This window comes from Pangasianodon hypophthalmus, chromosome 12, assembly GCF_027358585.1.
Source record: "Pangasianodon hypophthalmus isolate fPanHyp1 chromosome 12, fPanHyp1.pri, whole genome shotgun sequence".
NCBI classification, from domain to species: Eukaryota; Metazoa; Chordata; class Actinopteri; order Siluriformes; family Pangasiidae; genus Pangasianodon; species Pangasianodon hypophthalmus.
In genome coordinates this window covers 5,315,458-5,327,982 of record NC_069721.1, presented here as the reverse complement: position 1 = coordinate 5,327,982, position 12,525 = coordinate 5,315,458, and the positions used below count along the sequence as shown (strand labels likewise).

At 37.9% G+C, this 12,525-nt stretch overlaps 1 protein-coding gene across 1 annotated transcript; it reads left to right on the top strand.

The window, feature by feature from the left end:
• Positions 1–429: 429 nt before the first annotated feature.
• Positions 430–12,045, top strand: sgca (sarcoglycan, alpha). The gene is made up of 11 exons (XM_026915784.3): positions 430–566; positions 1,119–1,247; positions 1,913–2,067; positions 2,155–2,224; positions 3,534–3,732; positions 4,347–4,509; positions 5,397–5,605; positions 5,705–5,731; positions 8,096–8,281; positions 11,296–11,322; positions 11,453–12,045. Exons 1-11 carry the CDS (start codon positions 530–532, stop codon positions 11,457–11,459), a joined length of 1,209 nt encoding a protein of 402 aa, XP_026771585.3. The 5' UTR covers positions 430–529; the 3' UTR covers positions 11,460–12,045.
• Positions 12,046–12,525: the final 480 nt, after the last annotated feature.

Sequence of the window (12,525 nt, the reverse complement as noted above, 5' to 3'; positions counted from 1 at the left end):
TTAGAAGTATTTCAACGAAATGTATGGAGTTGTGAATGAGAACTTTATGAATATTGACATTTGTTGAATGGCTGATATACTGTACGTGATGCCCACCCTGCCCCAATGGATGAGCCTCCACTGAAAATTACACCATTCATTCATTCATTCATCTTCAGTAAGCTTTTTATCCTGGTCAAGGTTGGGGTGGATCCAGAGCGTATCCCAGGGACAGTGGGATATCCCTTCCTCTGTGACACCCCTGACTGTAGCTCAGTGGCAACTGAGTGATCCTGTAATGTCCTAAAGCAAACCTTAACCTTGATAAACATCCATTTCAGGCACTGTATCTGTCTACCAAGCAACACAAAATGATGTGGTTTCCATCCCCCCCCCCCCAAACACACACACACACACACACACACACACACACTCATACAGAGACACTGGTATGGCTTTATGGCTGAAATAAAAATAGCCTCCCTTTTAAACTCAATGGGGATGCCACTGTCTTTTCCAGCTGGTCTTGTCAGTCAAATTTCAAAACAAGATGGCAGACAGAAGGAACTGGGTTTTAACACTCTCAGGCAAGTATTTGGACTTTTCTTTTGTTCTGCCAAATGGCTTTGCTTATGACAAAATGTTTGATTTAGCCACATTCATGAGTCCATGCAATACATAGACGAGCTTTTAACTGACCAGTAAAAACCGCCTGAATATAGCTTTATTATGACGTCAGTGCCTGACCTATATAGCTGTACTAATCCCATATTACTGTGTCCTATTCTATGTGTAAACCCGTGAAAAAAAAACACAATATATAAATGTATGTAATATTTACTGTGACTTTATTGAGGCACTTTTCATGAAAGTCAAGACTTACATATTTCCTTTTATTTTCCACATGATGTTTGTGTAAAGTATTAAACTGTGTGTTTGAGGGCAGTGGAAGCACAGAAGATAGGGGTAACTCAGTTCTGTGCTAGTGACCAGAAAGCTGAGAGTGTAATTTCCAGGACTGCCAGAGAGCCTTTGTTGCCTTCCATCTACCTTCCTGTGCTTGTATAAGATTCTGCCTCCCTCTAAAAGATCCTGTCAGATGAATGAATGTAGATGAAACAGCATTTCTCTCTCCTCAGTGTGTATAATCTGCTTGCTGGTGGTCCGAGCAGACATCATAACGCACGCTCCAGTGGGCCAGCTGTTTGTGCACGAGCTAAAGAGAGAAGTCTACCAGAATGAATTTGAGCCATTCCTCAAACACTATGGTAAGCTGTATTAGAATATTAAATTAAATTCCCTTAATAAGCAGAAAGTTATTCAACTGACTCAGTATGCCAGTATAATGAGGACGTTTATTAAAGTGATGACTGTTTCCACATTTATAGTTCATGCCCTCTTCACACACACAGAGAGCTAAACATGAATCATTTCTCCCTTCTGAACCCTTTTTGTGCATCTTTCAGGCTGATGTTTGAACTTTGCCTAGTTAGCTAATAAGGAGAACAAAAGCTACATGTATTTTTTACTTTTTATTCTCCTATCTATGTTTTCTGCATATTATATCTTAACTAGCTAACATTAACCAGCCAGTGATACCGTTAGCTGTGTGAAGCCGGACTTCTTTCTAAAATTGGAGCGTGATGATGCATCTTAGTTCTCATATGAAGCCAAATCCCACCCAACAGCTCTCAGTGGGACTTAAGAGGACTCGCAGCATTGTGGGAACACCCCCTGACTCTCTATAGTTTTAAATTTACAATAAAACAGACACACTGCAGTTTTGAATATTAATTCCTCCATGTCTTTTACACATTGCATAATTCGAGGAATTATATTTTGTAAATCATGCACATTTATCATTTTGTACACATGGAACAGACTCCCAATTGCCACATTTCACTGTCTATATCATCTCCCTTTGTGTAAGCAGGACGTGTGTATAATGACCCCATGGTGTTCAAGTGCAACAAGCAGCAGTTCCCAGACCTGCCACGCTGGCTGCGCTTCGCACAGCGTCACCCGTATGACAACGGCTTCCTGTACGGCACACCGCTGCCCCAAGACCTGGGCAAGAACATCATAGAGGTACAAAGCATCTGATTGAAGTAAATGTTGAATTCATGTAAAGTTGGTATTTTATAGTGCTGATGTCTTTCCCTCTTTTCCATTTAGGTTTTTGTGACAAATAAACGAAGTTATGAGACTTTCAAGGACCGCCTTGTTATAAACATTGGGCCTGCAGGTAAGAAAAAACCCACTACAACTCCCACCTATCTGTAGTAAAAGGGGATATCTTCATCTGTAGTGATGAGTTAGTGCCATAAGTAACTCTTCTTGGTGAAACACTTCTTTATCTCATATTTACCCAAACTGATAGAAATATTTTGAGTCATACCAACTTTCCTGATATAATAGCAGTTGTAAAGCTAATTTAAACCCCAAATAATTGCAGTATAAACAGTTTAGATAGAAATGGAGTCTTAAAATCTTTTTATCTGACTGGGGATCTTGATGGAAATACAATATGGAGTAAATGTGGCCACTAAATATTCAGACTCACACACTTTTATTGCACCTTGCTTCTCAGGGATTTGTGGTCATGATATTAGGAGGCTACAATTGAAATATCTAAATATCTCCCAAAAAACGAAACTTTATATAAATATGTATTTGTGTGTGTGTGTGTGTATATGTATGCATGATTTAAAAACTTTAGTTGACAGTACTATAGAGTACTACAAAGGAACCTTTTTCCCCCCAAGATTAGCTAATGGTGAAGTAGGTCAGTTAGATATTTGAAAGATTTTTTTAAACTCCTTGAGCCGACCCCCCACCTTTCACCTTCCCGCCCGTGTTCACAAAGCTCCGCTCCCAGGATCTATGTCGGCGCATAGTGTAGAATGTCTAGAAAGTGTCTAACAGGAGGCGTATCCAAACACAAACAAGCATTCCGGGCCGGAAATCAGTTTTCCATGTGGGTTTTCTTAGCCCTCTCAGAGGTCATGTCTTAAACCATTATTTTTTTTTATTATTATTATTATTATTATTATTATTATTTAAAAATCATCTTCTACATATTTTGCAGGTTATTTGTACAAGTAAGAAATAAAAAAACCTGACTCTTGCACAGATATTAAAAATAAATTTCATATTTAATATTACAGAGATTAAATATGAAAGTGTAACAGTATAGAATTATACTGAGTGAGAGTCTTATAGCAGAACAATCACACAGGAGTCTGTAGTTTAATGATCAGCATGTTGGTGAGTGGGAGTGCGAAGATTAACAGCTCAGGGATAGAAAGTCTGTGCAATTAAAAATATATTTAGCACTGATTTGTCAGTCATGAAGTTTATATGCAGAAAAAAACCTCACAAAAGGATTTAGAAAATTACACCTCATTTTAAATGACTGGTCCATAAAAACAAATAATACATAATCACGTAAATGTGAGCTGAGCAAAATAAAGTCATAAATATTGTCATTAAATAAAATACGTAAAGCAACAGGTGAGGAGAAATGCAATCATGCAGTATTTCTTTGCTCCCAGTCAAACAGATGCCTTACCAGGCTGAATTCTTCATTGGGCTGAGGGAGATCGAGAAGGTCTTACCATCTGAGGTTCAGGAGGAGATCAAGCAGGACATCCAGCTGATCTGGGGAACTGATAACCTCGACTACGTCAACATCACCTCTGCTCTGGACCGTGGTGGACGTGTCCCTCTGCCTCTGGCTGGACACTATGAGGGGTGAGTTGAAGTGTTTTATTCTTTTTTATACAACAATCCTGCTGAACTCTCGAATAATAGGTTTATATTAATGCGTTCATTCTAATATGTCATGGTTTCTATAGCAACAGCTTATTCACAAGGGTTTTTTCATGGCAGACGATCTACGTATTCCCACAATAACTGATTAAAATTATGTTATTTAACAAAGCAAAATGGATAATTGTTAACATGGTGAAATTTTAAAAAAGAAGACATTTATTCAACACTTATGGAAGGAGTCTCCAGTGTCAGTGCTTTGTAACAGTCAGCAAGTTTCCACCACGGGAAAGTCTTAAAGATAGACGACTTTGCGCTTTTCAGATTCTGATAACATGACTAGCTGCGTTTTTGTTGTCTGGTGAGGGAACGACTGTTTATAGCTTGTGTAACATAAGTGCTAACAGAAACTAACTTGCCTCATGGACGTTCCATAAAATGTAGCTATAAACAGATAAAAAGTATGGCATGTCATTCTTTTATGAATAAAAAAAATATAATAAATTGTTGACAAATTGCTGTTTTATAAGAAGAATAGTCGATTTCAGGGGTTGGAATGGTGTGTGTGTGTGTGTGTGTGTGTGTGTGTGTGTCAGTGTGTATGTGAAGCTGGGGTCAGATCGACCCTACTCCCCATGTCTGCTGAGGCTGCAGACAGAAGCTCATCTGCGAGAGTGTGAGGCTGGAGGGAAGCTCAGCGGAGACTGCAGTGTGTGCAGCATCCCTGCTAACTGTGTGACCTGGTGTAAGTCAGCTCTGGTAAGCATTTACAACATCACCAAGTGTGAGCAGTGATGGCTGAAAGGTTAAGGTTATGTATCAGTGACAGCAAGTCAAAGTTTAAGTTTAAACTCACAGGACAATGAGGTTCGAACCAAAAGAAAGAGAATTTAAACCCTCTTCTGTGCAGCTTGGAAGCTGATGTGCAGCTAGCAAAATAGTAAATAGTAAAAAGTGAAAAAATTTTGTAACTACTGGGAAAATATAGAGTTTATAGAACTTCTTGGTGAATGCTGAGGAGGCAATCTTACCTTAAGACACAATTATATCTCAGTGAACATTACATATGCTAAATTTAAGGCTTTTTTCATTTTAAAAAAGGCTTTTTAGAGCTTTATGTATTTGTGCATGGTGGCACAGCGGGTAGTGTTGCTGTCTCACAGCTCCAGGGTCCTCGGCTCTATCCTGAGCTCGGGTAACTGTTTGTGTGGAGTTTCTGCATGTTTCCCCATTACTGCTGGTTTCGTCTGATTTCTCCAGTTTCCTCTGGGTTCTCCAGATTGGCTATGTTAAAAATAGCCCATGGGTATGTGTGTGTGTGTGTGTGTGTGTGTGTGTGTTGACTGGTGTTCCACCCAGGTTACATTCCCACCTCATTCCCCAGTATTCCCAGCATGAGCTTAGGCTCTATAAAAGAAATATGCTAGAAAGAAATGATGTCAAATGTATACAGTGGGATACTGAGCCTCCAGCAAGATGCTGCAACATGTGAGATAATAAAGTCCTGTCCACAAGGCTACTGTATATACTCTTCAATATCACAAGCATAATAATACACATAAAACTGCAAGGAAGTAAAGTACACTCTAACTAAAAAAACTAGTAATAAACAAATCAATCATTTATCATTTCTTTATTTCCCTCAGATTGATTTATCCAGGCCTGTGCCTCCTACTCCGGCACCAACCATGGGTTCGGGCATTCTGGCATGGGGAGGAGAGTTTATCCCACCTGCCTCTCCACCTGAGAGAGACTTTATCCCTGATTACATCGTTACTGTTATCGTGCCCTTCGCTCTCGCCATCCTCCTCTGCCTCATTCTAGCTTACGTGATGTGCTGCAGGAGAGAAGGAGTGTAAGTTCGCTTCATTCCAGACCAGAAGAATATACTTCTGAAATGAAGAATGTCGATGAGTGTATATACACTTACTATTCCATTTGTCTCTTTTCGCAGTCAGAAACGTGACGCCATTACTCCAGAGTATGTATGCCACATTACTATCTTAGTATTCTCTTCACATTTTCACATTTATTTTCTGGTAAAAGACATTTGATTAGTGATTGAATGTAAACTCCAATAGCAGTAGTAATGATAGTAATGATAGTAATGACAACAGACTGTACTATTGGAGCCATTATTAGATGTTCATTATACACTCACCATCCACTTTATTAGGAACAGTGCACACCTGCACATTCATGCAGTTATCTAATCAGCCAATCATGTGACAGCAGTACAATGCAAAAAATCATGCAGATACAGGTAAAAAGCTTCAGTTAATGTTCCCATTAAACATCACAGTGAAGGAAAAGTGTGATCTCGGTGTTCTTTGATCGTAGTATGGTTGTTGGTGCCAGATTTGAGTATTTCAGAAACTGCTCATCTCCTGGGATTTTCACACAAAACATCTCTAGAGATTACACAGAATGGTGTGAAAACAGAAAACACTGAGTGAGCGACTGTTCTGTGGGTGGAAACGCCTTGTTGATAAGAGAAGCCAGAGGAAAATGGCCAGATTGGTTCGAGCTGCCAGGAAGGATATAGTAACTCAAATAATCACTCTGTACAACCATGTTGAGCAGAAAAGCATCTCAACATGCACAAAACATCAAACCTTGAGGTCGATCGGCTACAACAGTAGAAACCACATTGGGAATTAGAGGCTATCATGGGCACAGGCTCATCGAAACTGGACAATTGCTCAGATTCTTGTTCCTGGCTGACAGGAGTGGAACCTGATGTGGTCTTCTGCTGTTGTAGCTCACCCACCTCATGGTTTGATGTGTTGTGCTTTCTGAGATGCTTTTCTGTTCACCACAGTTGTCAAGAGTGATCATTTGAGTTACTATAGACTTCCTGTCAGCTCAGACTAGTCTGGCCATTCTCCTCTGATCTCTCTCATCAACAAGGTGTTTTAGCCTCCAGAACCTCCACACAAAGGATGTGTTTTTTTTTTTTTTTTTTTGCTCCATTCTGTGTAAACACTAGAGACTGCAGTTTGTGAAATTCCCAGGAGATCAACCACGGCTAAAGTCACAGAGATCATATTTTTTCCCATTCTGATGTTCGATGTGAACATTGCACTTGAGCTGTATCTGCATAATTTTATGCATTTTGCTGCTGCCACATGATTGACTGATTATATAACTGCATGAATGCACAGGAATACAGGTGTTCCTAATAAAGTGGACAGTGAGTGTAAAGGCTGTATTCAGATTTGGCAAGTTAAGTTCAAGAGGTACGTCAATATTTATGTGGAGAAAGTTACTTGTATTCAGAGTCGGGTTAAGCAGGTGGTCCATTCAGATTATTAAAATGACCTGTGTGTTGTTTACACATCCAAGGTTGCCAGATTTGTATTTATTTATTTATTTATTTATTTATTTATTGAGTAGAGGTGTCCAAGATGGCACTTTTTTTTCAGTAGCCTCTAGACCTCTACCTTTAAACACAAGCACTTGCCTATAAAATGGTGGAATAGAAATGCAAATGTTGTCAATTGCAATACAGTGTAACATAAAAGCAAGAGAAAATTTACATAAAAGCAAAGAAACAATAAAAAAAAAATCTAATACAATTATACAGTATATATATAATATATTTGGCCATATATATACACTATATGGCCGAAAGTATGTGGACACCTGACCATCACACCCATATGTGCCCATTCCAAAACCATGGGCATTAATATAGAGCTTGTTTCCCTTTTGCTGTTATAATAACCTCCACTCTTCTGGGAAGGCTTTCCACTAGATTTTGGAGCGTAACTGTATGGATTTGCCTAATCAGCCGCAAGAGCGTTAGTGAGGTCAGACACTTATATCAAATGAGGAGGTCTGGGGTGCAGTCGGTGTTCCAGTTCTTCCCAAAGGCGTTCAGTGGGGTTGAGGTCAGGGTTCTGTGCAGGACTCTCGAGTTCTTCCACTCCAACCATGGCAAAGCATGTCTTCATGGATCTCGCTTTGTGCACAGGGGCATTGTCTTGATGAAAAAGGTTCGGGCCCCTTAGTTCTAGTGAAGTGAAATCTTAATGCTACAGCAGTAACATTCTATACAATTGTGTGATTCCAACTTTGTGGCAACAGTTTGGGGAAGGCTCACATATGGGTGTGATGGTCAGGTGTCTACATACTTTTGGCCATATAGTATATATATATATATATATATATTACAACTGAATCAATATATTATAAGTACAACATTTCTCATCACTTTCTTAATGCTAATGTTCCTCCTCTTTTGTTTACATGTGTCCATACCATTTCTTTTTCTCTTCGCTCTCACACTGCATTTCTTCCTGTTCTTTCTTCTTTCTCTCATCCCTCCATCTGTAATGCTCAGGCTCCAGCTTTACCATCACCACACCATCCATGGGAACTGCAATGAACTGCGGAACATGGCAGGCAGCCGTGGTAGTGTACCACAGCCCCTGTCTACACTGCCAATGTTTAACGCCCGAACCGGGCAGAGGGCTCCTCCAGAGTATCCCTCCGACAGTGTCCACATCCCCCTCATCATGGCCCAGCAGTAAGCCGTTATTCTTTTTGCACATTAACTATTTGTACTGTTTTAATCGTTGACTCTCACATGGTGGAAGTGCATATCGCCCATGTCACAGCAGAGGGCGTTCTCAGCAGGAATAATGCTAACCTTGGGAGAAAGAAGTGTGTACTCGAAGCCATTGCCTTGGTGTTTTAATGTTACAGCCTCACCTTCAAAAAGCTCCAAACTGTTTTGTCATCAACCTTTGTGCATACACTGCAAAAATGATATCTTAACAAGTGAAAATATTTTGAATATGTCCAATGTTATCTGATATTTTTAATTGTGCGTTTAATATAAATTAAATATAAGATTATTCAGCCTGGTTTTAGATTCTTTTACTCATTTGGAGCTTTAAAGCTTTCTAATGTCAGATAATTTAACTTTTTTTCTAGAAATACATTTCTGAATTTTTAGAAAGATGTCTGAGATCACTAGTCAAAATGCTTCTGTTTGGCATTCTTTTTCAATTTAACACAAAGCTTTTCCTTACAAATGAGATTAGCAGCAACAACTTGAGTGAAAAGTGGAATCTTAAAAATATTTGCACGTATTACACATCAGAATTTATTAGTATTTGGTATTTCCACTTTTGCATTAAAGGTGCGATAGTTGATAGTTGCTAAAATTTCTTACTTGTGCTCATAACCTAGAATATATGTAGAACATGATGAAAAATAAGTGTTTAAGCCATTGCCTCAGCACAAGTGTATCAAGTGGCTGAGAAAGCCTGTTTAAAAAAAGCTGGTTTCCAGTCCGGATGGACCTCCTGTCAGTCATTTTATAGATGGTCTAGATCCTGGGGGCGGAGCTTCCCAAACATGGACAGGAATGGAAAGTGGGCTCAAGTAGTGTAAAAAAAAAAAATCTACTTAACTGTTATAGCCCTAATCTTGAAAAAAGTCTTACCTAATACACCTTTAATAACTGACACAGACTCCAAAAGTTTGTGTAAAACCTGATGTTAGTTCAAATGCATGAGAGTGTCGTCTAAATCCGTGCTTCAGTGGAAGGGATAAGACTCACGGAAAATCTGACCTTTTCTACCAAGGAGTCAACATGATCAATATCACAAATTTCTTAAATTTAAATAGTGACCTAGAAATAGTGCAACATCTCAAACATTGAATAGTCAAGATATTGCACATTTCCTTTTTTCTAAATGTTATTATTTATTTCCAGTTTTAAATAAATAAATAAATAAATAATCTCAGATTTTCAGTGTGGTCTCAGACTTTTGGACCCCATGATACGTTTAATAATCTTGTTTTGTTTGTTGCAACCTTATAATAGGAAATACTAGATAAATATTAGCATTTTATTAGCATTTTCTCTTGCTAAGATGTCATTTTTTTTTTTATTAAAGTTTTTATTGCTTTTTTTTGGAAGGCTGATAGGTAACAGAAATACAACATTACCATAATTATGCAAGGTTACAGGTGTAATGTAATAAGTGTAATAATTACAGGTGACCATGTAATAAAATACAATGCAAGACAGAACACAAAATAGTTGTCTATTCAGTTTGAGACCTTACAGTAATATATGTCCAGAACTCTTCCCATGGAGACAACCCCTCCTCTCTAACACCATTTACTCGATTAATCATGGCTTCATAGGATGCAATTTCTACCATTGCACTGGCCCACTCTTTCAATTCTGGGGCTTTCACTGTCTTCCAGTATCTCAAAATAATCCCACTTGCCATTGTAATACATACCATAATAACAGAAAATACACGCAAGGGTTGTCGACCACAGGGCCACCTTTAGACAATATACAATTACATAACTGTAGAAACTTCCAAAAATTTTCTTTTCCTACAAGATTATAACATTTAATAAAATTTTCATATGACCTTAACACCCCATCCTCATATAAGTCATCAATGATGCTTATACCCTGCTGGTGCCAGTACTTCCAGTAAACCATCTTTTTACCAATGCGGACTGCTGGGTTAAACCATAATGAAGAATATTTCTGTAAATTATGAGATAATTTGAATATTTTGTGAATTCTAATCCAAGCATCTCTAGAAAGATGTCATTTTTTTTTGCAGTATTGCATGAGATGTGACTCTCAAATGGAATATAGCAAAGCAAGGGATGTTTTTTAAATACATCACTGTTCTGGTTTTGCAGTCAGAAACACTACGGTATGACTCCAGAGTACGGATGAGACATGGCTACATCAGTGTCTTCTCACATCCACGTTCTGTCATTCTGTGATAAAAGTAAATATGTAATACATGCAGTAGTGCCCAGTCCTAAAGCAGTAATGACAGTAACAGGCTGTACTAGTAGAGAATGTAACAATGATTCCAAAACAATTGGAGGAATTTGAAGCAAATCATGAAGATGTTCATGAATCATGTTGTGAAAACCATCATATTAGGTGGCACTGTAATGGTTTACTGTCATCGTCCATCGGCCAAGAGAACAGAGAACAATAGTCCAGGTCTAAAATCTGTACACGGGCTTCCAGTTAGTCACAGAATGCATTTTAAAGTGCTGCTTCTAGTCTAAAGAATTTAAGCACAGTAGATGTCTTTGGTGCTTGGGTACAGGTCAGTTAGTAGCGACTAAAATCCGAATTAAACATCAAACATTAAACTTTTATGTTCCATGTAACTGGAACCAACTTCTGGAAGATCACGGATGTGCCTCAGATGTAGCTATTTTAAAATTCCAGCTGAAAATCATTTCTATTTTCTTGTGCTTACCTTGCCATTTGCGCTTTTATTCATTTAACCTTAAATTTTAAATGAATTTTGCTATATTAATTCTGATTTTAGCTCAATTTATTATCTCTCTCTTACCTCTTTCTATCATTTCTGCTCATGTAAAGCATTCTGAATCACCTCTGTGGATGGAATCAGCTATACAAATGAACTTTCCTTGCCTTTTGTGACCGATAAATAATTATTTACGATTTGGAAATACTTTTCAAAAGTCCCTGACTTCTTCTTCTTCTTCTTTTTTTTTTTTTTGTCCCTACAGGGAACCTAATGTTGACACACTGCCCAGGTAATCCTCATCTCTGTTGTTGTTTTTTTAATCATTTAATTTCATTCATTTCATTTATGTATTTGTTATTATATTTCATAATTATCCACTTGTATAACTATAAATATCTAACTCTTTTTCTGCTTTTTAGGAAATAAAGATATGGTTCTTGGGAACCCAGTGAAGGATCACAAGTTGCTGGGGAGTTTTTTTCTGCTTGCTCTGATTTTTTTTTTCTGATCTGCATTGTGTGTTTAAGTGCATTTTAATAGGCGTACGGTATGTGCCACTCTGCTTTGCTGTTATGGATAAAGTTGCAGTACCATGTGGCTTTAAGTGCACCAACTGGCTCTTTTAGAAGTGTAATGCTAATGTTTAAAATCTGTATTTCATCTATTTCTTGGTGTTAGGAAAATATATAAATAGATACCTGTAGAATGTGATTTGCTTACATATTAACCATAAGAACATGTCCTCCGTCCACCCAAATGCTAGCACATGTGTAAATATATCAGTCCAGTAAATCAAATATTATTATCTAAGCAGTATAGATTGCTTAATTTTATAGAAAGGCAATGAGGCCATGGCAAGAAGATGACATGCCGAACATTCCTTTGACCACTTTAAAACATGCTTTATTTCAGCATCCAAAATAATTAAAAACATCTCGAAATATTATACATGTACAAAATAAGTACAGATCCTCTGTTTGGAACCATTAAAGTGTCTGGTTGTGGTTTTCTTTCTGTGCCGCCTTATTTAACTAAAAACAAATGAATCAAAACCCAAAAAAAAAAGGAAAAACGAAAGGTGTGCATTGCATTTGAAGAGGAAAAAAATGAAAAATTGACAGTCGGGGGGCCATGTGCAGACACAAATAAAGATTTCCCCAAAGATTACAGGGAACCTGGGAATCAAACTGGCAATCGGTCCACCTACTTCACTCACCTACAGTAAGCATCGCTTTCAGCTTTTTTTTTTTTTTCAGCCAACAGTATAATGAGAGAAAACTTGCATCACATTGACAACAAGACTAAATAGCACCAAACAGGTCCCAAGAGCACAAGAGACAGAAACAAAAAAGAGCATTTTCTGTTCTTTTGGTCAAACACATATACACCACAGTTAGGACCCGGAGAGGAAAGTAGCACCTTTTCACAAATGTTACTTGTGTTTTTAGTTTGCTAATACGTTTTTTTTTTTTTTTTGAGTGGTAATAACCTG

Excerpts from the sequence above, each read along its gene's own strand:
- sgca (XM_026915784.3), top strand. The coding sequence starts at position 530 with ATGGCAGACAGAAGGAACTGGGTTTTAACACTCTCAG. Across the intron at positions 3,733-4,346 it reads CTGGCTGGACACTATGAGGG|TGTGTATGTGAAGCTGGGGT; the intron begins GTGAGTTGAAGT and ends TGTGTGTGTCAG. Across the intron at positions 5,606-5,704 it reads TGCTGCAGGAGAGAAGGAGT|TCAGAAACGTGACGCCATTA; the intron begins GTAAGTTCGCTT and ends CTCTTTTCGCAG.